General features: G+C 34.0%; 1 protein-coding gene across 1 annotated transcript; it reads left to right on the top strand.

Moving 5' to 3' along the window:
* The first annotated feature begins 378 nt into the window (after positions 1–378).
* LOC127805513 (RING-H2 finger protein ATL13-like) lies at positions 379–2,126 on the top strand. Its single transcript, XM_052342274.1, has 2 exons — positions 379–1,930; positions 2,028–2,126. Exons 1-2 carry the CDS (start codon positions 617–619, stop codon positions 2,046–2,048), a joined length of 1,335 nt encoding a protein of 444 aa, XP_052198234.1. The 5' UTR covers positions 379–616; the 3' UTR covers positions 2,049–2,126.
* Positions 2,127–8,313: the final 6,187 nt, after the last annotated feature.

Below are 8,313 nucleotides of genomic sequence, written 5' to 3'. Positions count from 1 at the left end.
TCTGCATTCGCACTCGACCCTATGCTTCCCTTTCAATCTCCACAGAAGAGTCCATGGAGTCAGATCGGGAATAGAATAGAAGTGATGGAGAATGTGATCACAAGGAAAAAGATAACATATAGTGACACAGTAACTTATCTCCTCCAAATAAAATAACCCAAGATTGCACATGTATGCTTCTGCGAAAGCCAATTAATTTTGTCTTAATTAGGTGAATTAAATGAGCCTTGGGGTTGATGCGAGTGGCTCCCTCCATCTCAGGTCAAAGGCCTTGCATTTGGTGAAATTTAGAAAATTTTTAGATTTGTCATCTTCCCTAAATCTCTCAATTTTTTTAAAATCACTACCATAAATAACAGTCACTGTTGTCTCAGATGCTTATTACTTTCTGGGCATCACATTTATTTCCATAACCAGCTCTCTCTCTCTCTCTCTCTCTCTCTCCCCGTGTAAATTTGACTTGCAGGTTTTCTTTTGCAGTGAAATTGAAATCTCCATCACACCCTCAACCTAAAAACCTCAAACAAAATTTTGGGTGAGAGATGGGAGTCTTGGCACCATACCCTTAAGCCAAACTACAATCTTGGTGAGTTTTCCCTCACTTTCCCGAGAAAATATGCTGAGTTTTCTTTCTCCATCCCAGCAACCATATTTCTCCTCTCTGCCGCCACCACCTCCTCCTTCCTCTGGCGGCTTCAATTTGGACACAAAAGTGAGCCCAAGCATCCTCCTCATCATCATAATCCTCGCCATCATCTTCTTCATCTCCGGTTTGCTCCACCTCCTCGTCCGAATCTTACTGAAACCTCCGAGCCGAGACCCTGACGATTTGGACAATGTCACGGCCCTGCAAGGCCAGCTGCAGCAGCTCTTCCACCTCCACGACGCTGGTGTTGACCAGTCCTTCATCGATACACTACCCATCTTCAACTACAAAGCCATCATCGGCGTCAAAAACCCCTTCGATTGCGCCGTTTGTTTGTGCGAATTCGAGCCCGACGACAAGCTCCGATTGCTGCCCAAATGTAGCCACGCCTTCCACATGGAGTGCATCGACACCTGGCTCTTGTCCCACTCCACTTGCCCCCTTTGCCGCGCCAGCCTCCTCGCCGACTTCAACAGCCATGGCTGCTCCCCAATCGTCCTGGTTCTCGAATCCGGCGGCGACAGTTCTAGAGAAATTGTTTCAGATTCAAACACCCATTTGAGTTCACGTTTCAGGGATGGATTTTCAGGCGAAATACAGGCCAAGGAGGATCCGGATCAGCCGCCGCCGTCGGCTGGAGATGAAAAAGTTGTGCTTGTTAAGCTCGGGAAGTTTCGAAACGTGGACGGTGAAGGCGAAGGTAGTAGTAACAATAACATAGACGAGAGAAGGTGTTTTTCGATGGGGTCTTTTGCGTATATAGTGGATGAGAATTCATCGTTGCAAGTTCCCATTAGAACCCCAATGAAGAAGCAATCGAGCAAGAAGAAGGCTTCTCTGCCATTAACGCCTGGTCACCGGCCGGCAATGTCTGAATGCGACTGTGATTCAAGAAGAGGGTTCAGTGGTTTTGAGCCATTGAAGAGTATTGACGGAGTTGGTGCTAAGGGAGAGAGCTTCTCAGTGTCCAAGATTTGGCTTCGGGGGAGGAAGGAGAAGCCTAATCCGGCGGCCGTCGAGTCGTCGAGAAGGGCGGTTTCTTTCCGGTTTCCGGTGCACTGGAATGCGGCTTCCGGCGAGGAGTTGAAGGGTAAAAACGGTGGGAATGGAACCAGGAGAGCTGTCTCTGAGATCGACTTCGGGAAATGGGAAAATGGAGGAGGGAGTGACTTGGGTTTTGATGAAGAAAACCAGAGCCGCAACAGCTTGGATTCTCAGGCAAATCCGCCATCTTTTGCGAGGAGAACTCTGCTCTGGCTCGTGGGGAAACAGAACCAGAACAAGGTTGTTCACTCATCTTTCTCACCCAATTTCTAGCTTATTTTCTTAGTTTTTCTTTACAATTTATATACATTTTCTCTGCAATTCCATTGTTCTGAAGGTCAAATTGGTAGTTGGGTAACAGAGAAGGAAAAAGATTACGAGTCTGAACCATGAACAGAGATCTGAATACAAAAATCTGTGCTTTGCACTTGGAGTTTCTGGGCTGTAGCCATATTGATGATAGTGGAAGATTGTCCTTTCGTTTCTTCTTGTGTTTGCGTGATCCATTTGTCATTCCATGTTCATACTCCTTGACATGAGCTTGAAGTGATGGCAAACTAAAAGAGCACGATCTAAATGAAACATCTTCATTCTTCACCGATTAGATATTAGATGATGAGTTGGAATGCATCTCAATTCCCTTGTGTGCCCACTTACTTGATTTCTATTTTTTTCAATGCTTACTTACCCTTGATTTTTGCTTTCATGAGTTTTCATTTGTCATGAAAATGAAAATTGACGATGTGCTCTTGAGATGACCATCCTTTCGTAATCTTCAGTATTCGTGTCTTTGATTACGTCAGAAAAGATAAATCATAAATTAGACATTTAATTTTTACACAAAATGAGAATCGAACTCATAATTCACTTGATTGACATTGACATATTGCTCCAGAGCTTGAACATGTCTTCTTGTTTTTCAAATCAATTGAGCCTATTGTGAAACTTGGTTTAATTTTTGATTTTGGGTTTGCTCTTATTTAATAAACTAAGTCAATCTTGAGTAAGCGAAGGAGGTTATATAAGTGCTCAATTATAGGTTCATTCTAAGATAATTGTTTTTACAATGGAGAGTTTTTTTTAATTAGATTATTTATATTATTAAAAATTTAAATATCTATTAGAAAACACTACTTTTTAGAATTTGTTATTGTCAATTTCATTGTAATGTATGGTTTTGATTGTTATTGTTTGAATGATTTTCCTGTTATCTCTTTAAGTTTTTGGATATTAACCTAATCAACCATCAATTTTTAACCTTCAAACGTCTCCTGACATCAAATTTCTAAGCTTTTAATCAACCAACTCGAGTCAAGTCAAATCGGAATTCAAATCTAACAAAGTTTTAAATAAACAAGTTTGAAGTTTTACTAACTTAGATTCAATTGTTTCCATATGGGCATGCTCTCAAAATTATAGAAAGGATTGCACAAGCCTAGAAAGAAACACAAAAAATCAAACGAGGGGTCTTGAAGATGTTGCTAAAAGGTTTTTTATTCCAGGTGGGGAGGGGTGGTTGTACTTTGAATTGAATCATTTCAAAGAGGGGAAAGGATAGGAGGGGAAGACAGGTTTTTAAGAAACCTATTAAAAGCACTGAACAAGCGGTGGTTGTGGCCTTCATTGCAAGGCTTGTGCTGTGGATTGGTGTCCACTGTAATAATAATAATAATAATAATAATAATAATAATAATAATTGTGACAACACCGGAGTCTCCGAAACTATAAATCTCCCTCTTCTTTTTTATTGGTAATTCTAATTATTGTTTCAAAAATAAAAATTAAATTTTAATAAATGTACTTTCTTAAAAACTAAAAATAATACAACTTATTTAAAAATAAACTTTATCTATTGAAACTAACAATTACTCTAAAAACAATAATTAGCATTCCTTTTTTTATTTATTAATTATTTCTTACAATATGTATATATATATATATATATGTATATATCACTTCCTTGCAGTTGCAGAGACTTAAACATTAGTAGACAAAGCAAGTCTCTTTGTGGCCACATCGTGACAGGCTGTTTGCATTTATTGGAGCCCAATTTTATGTGCTAAGGTGTCCATTTGCAATAACTCTCGATGGGCTCCCAATTTAATGCCTTGTTGTTACGTTTGCGACCTAACACCGCCACATTAATTTTTGTATAACAAAAAATCTCCGCAACCCTATTTATAAAATGAGTAATGTTAATTGAGAATTGCTGTATCCGTAAATAAATTTAATAAACAATTTATGTTAACTATTACTCCCCTTAATGTTAAAAGTAATGTTAATTAAGGGTTTTAAGGACATTTGTTAAGATATAATTGTTATGATATGGGCAAAAATCTATTAAAAGACAAACAAAAGTCCAAAATAACTTTTGGGGGCTAAAAGGTGTAAAATTTTTATATGCAAGGGTCCCACACAAATGTAAAAACTAAATAATTTTGACATCCAAAAATTACTCTGGAAAGATAAACAATTATCTATAAAGAATTTTAATTCTAAAAGAATTTTGAAATATTGAGATAATCATCATTTATAAGAATCCTAATTCCAATCGAATTAGGAGAATTCAGGATAAACGTTATATGTAATAATCTTAATTCTAATAAGATAAAAAAAAGTCAAGTTAAACATTATTTGTAAAAATTTTAATCTTTAATTATTTAAAATTATTCTATATTTCTTTATAAATAAACAGACATTCATTTTTAAAAAGATACGTTTCTAATATTAGTTTCAAAATAGTTTTTATTATTTTCAATATCGGAGTGTTTTCATGAAAAACCTCACCCTCTAATTGTTTATTTCTTATAGATTCAAATCATGTTTTCAGTTAAATAAATTTATAGTTGTAATTAAGCAACAACAATAATAAATATATTTTTCAAATGATGTGCATTTATTATATATTCGATTTTAGTTCTTAAACACTCTTATTAATCGATAATAAATACATTATATTTTGAAATATTTTATAAATTAATAGAAATAAGATGTATTTAATGCATCTTCTTAAGGAGTTTCCTAAAGCTATTGCATGTTATTTTCAGTCCTAAGCACTTTTATTGATTGACAAATAAATACATCATAATTGAAAATATTTCATTAATCAATAAAATTATTATAAGTTTGAGAATAAGGTCCACTTAGTGCACCTTAATTAGCATTCCCTTTTAAAGATTCATTTTTGGTTTTCCTGTCCTATTGGTTCATCTGTAAATAAAAGCTATATGTTAAAAGATTTATAAGAACACTTGGGGCTTGACCCTGAGGTGTTTGGGCTGGTGGTAAATATAATGGGCAGGCCTAAGACAGTTCAAGCGTAGCCCAAACCAAACATCACTAAGCAACCATATAGTGAATGGCCATATTATTCCCAACGACTGGTTCTCAATTAATCACATTATTATAGGACTGAAATTTTTAGTTGTATATCATTATTTTTTAAGGTAGCGTTTTTAATCAAGATATATATCGAAAAAAGTTACTTATAAAAAGCATCCCATATAAAAGTATTTTTTTATTATATTTATTAAATTTATCTGAAAATAAGTCATGCGATTTCTTATCTTAAACTTTTTAGATAAATTTATCTCTTTTATTTTTTAAATAAGTTATTTTAGACTTTACAGATAAATTATCTTGATGTAATTTTATCTTACTCATTTTAATAAACGCTATCGATTTAAATTAATTAGGGTACGTTCTCTTTACTTTTCAATTTTCAGTTTTGAGTTTTGAATTCATTTTCAGTTTTCTATTTTGATACTCTGTTTTTAAAAAATTAAAAACCTGTTCTCTTTGTCATTTTAAAAAATTATTTTTCAAAATAGAAAATTAGAAAACGCGTTCTTTTTGAAATTTTGAAAATATTTTTTTAATAATATTTTATTCAATAAATTTGATTATTAAGTAAATTATAAATATTTAATATTAATATATTATTAAAAAATATATACATTTTAAAGTTAATGAATTTTATAATATTTTTTCCCATTACAATAATAAAATATAAATAAATAAATATGTTTTGAGTTTTGTGTTTGTTTTGGATTAAAACACTCAAAACAACTTTTTGTTGTTTTGAGTTTTCTTTACAAATTTTTTTTTGTTTTCAAAAATACATTTTTAAAAATAGCAAAGAGGATGCATTTTCATTATTTTAGAAAATTAAAAACTAAAAATGACTTGAAAACAGTAAAAAAAACGCAACCTTAGGTTTTGACATTTTTGGAGTTTCACTAAACCATAGTTTGCATGCACATGTTTTAGAAATTATGCTAACCTTTCTTTTGTTAAACAAAAGTTAAGAAATCTAAGTAATTATATAAAATGTCCCTCTTGGTATAAAATGTATGAATTGACAAGCATTTAACATTTTTTTTTTTTACTATTGTTCGTGGTTGACAAATTTATAATGATAATCACTGTGAATATTATTGATATAGGAAAAGGAAAAAAATGAACCAAAGATTTTAAAATATAATTACAAACTTGGAAGAAGTATATATGAATGAATACACATGTATGCATATATTGTTTGGAAATACAGCTTGTTATAATATTAATTAAGAAGGGCATCATCCATGACTGCTCTTCCCGGGTTTCCTTAGCTTAATTAGTACAAACTTCAAACTTGTTGCCCTTTCAAGGCTTTGGCACTCCCTTGATTGCATTGCACCGGATTCTGTACTTCCGGCCACACGCCGCCTTGTTGTTCCTCCATATGGCCTTGTCTTGGTAGCCGCCATAGCTTGCAGAAGCTGGTGAGATACGTACACAAACAAATGATAACTATCATTATAAAATTACAAAAAAATAACTCATTAAAATTCATGTGTTGAAACGAAAAGGTCAAAAAGAACTTTTATGTAATATATATATATATATAGTGCAAAAAAAATCATTATTATATCATTTTATATGTTTTTTTTTGTTAAACAAAAATTGTATTAATTAGTAGTCATCAAGAAAGTAAGGCAAAATATAGAGAGTGACAGTTCCTGAAGTGTTCAGGCCCTGAACTGCATATGCTAATGTGTCGAAGCATAGAGCCAGTCCAACCACCATCAGAATTTTCATGCTAATTTCCATTTCTTGAATTTCTTTCCTTCCAAATGCCTCTAAATCGGTTCAAATCTGTAGACTTGTGGTCCGGTCGAGGTTAATGGAGGGTTCATCTCTTTTTACAGAAGAAATTGAAGTAGTAAAGAAAGCATGTGTTTTACTTGATGAGAGACTTCAAACTTTTCAACTTTCTAAGAGTGACATGCGCTTTATTTACTCGTTTTTATGTCTATCTTCCATTGTAGTAAGGTACACAATGATGCCAATTTGGATCTTTTATCTAGTAAAAAGAAAAAGAAGAAGAAGAAGAAATAAGGTAGTAAAAATATTCCAATATTGCAACATTTGGAAATCTCTCCTTTGGAGGGGGTGGCATTTGTAAATACAATGTTTCTTCGAGTTTGAATGGATGGAAATTGGAAACTTCAATAGGTCTTTGTGGATGTATAGCCTATGCTATATTATTGCAAAAACCACCCTAATATTATACTATTTCATTAAAACTTTAAATATACTACTTTATTTTTGGTATATAATATATATTTTATTATGTAATACTATATGTCAATATAATAATATTATTATATAAACAATATAATATATAATATATTATTACTACTATGTAATAACAAAACGTGTATTATTACATAAAATAATATATATCACATTTTATATAATATTATATATATTTTTTATTTATAAATGATAGATAACAATAACATATTTGTTGTTTTTTTGTTTCCCAAAGAAGCCCAAGGCTATGACGAAATATTTGGGTTTATCTTCATAGGCTTCGGCCCAAGATTGAAGTACCGTCTAAAATACCACCCATTGACAGCCCATTAAAAGTCGGGCCATAAACCCTTAATTAGGCCTTTGGAGGAGAAATGGGCTGAGCCCATTTGCTCAAGGCTTAAGGAAGCCCAAGCCGAGCCCAAACCCAAGCCAAATGGCCATTTGCAACCGTGCCCTAGCACCACCATATAAAAGGCATCTTTTCTGCCTTCTTTGCCCTCATTTGACGGCCTCTCTCTCTCTTTCTTCTTCTCTTTGCTCTCTCGATCCTTTCCTTTGATGGCTGAGATCCGTAAGCTGGTTCTTTCCTTCTTCGGTCAGATCTCATCCTCTTGGAGTGATCTTCCTTTCCTTTGGGAAGCCCATGGTCGGTTGGTGAGTAGCCTCTATTTACTTGGCACGACAGATCCGCTTGAGGTAAGTTCTCGGGTACTGTTCTTCATCTCATATCTCTGTGATCGTTCTTGTTCCTTGGTGGATCTTGTGATGAACGTTACCTGTGTGGTTTTGGGAGAAGATTGGTGTTCTGGCCGAGAGGGTTTAGGGTTCCGATTTGGGGGTCTTGTGTGGCTTGTCCCTTGTGAGCTTCCGTGAGGCTTGATGTCCCTATTTTGGTGTTACCTGGGTGGTATAATCTGGACTGACCCAGATCTGAGCCTTGACAAGTTATTTACAGGGAGTTTCTCTTACTCTATCATGTTCTTGGCTGATATGTTCGATATCTATTTGGTTTGATTATATATTGCTCTAACCTCTTTTCTGTT

The sequence above is a fragment of the Diospyros lotus genome, chromosome 7, assembly GCF_014633365.1.
Source record: "Diospyros lotus cultivar Yz01 chromosome 7, ASM1463336v1, whole genome shotgun sequence".
Classification (NCBI taxonomy): Eukaryota; Viridiplantae; Streptophyta; class Magnoliopsida; order Ericales; family Ebenaceae; genus Diospyros; species Diospyros lotus.
Note: the sequence above shows the minus strand (reverse complement) of the source record. Positions and strands in the feature narration are given on the sequence as shown.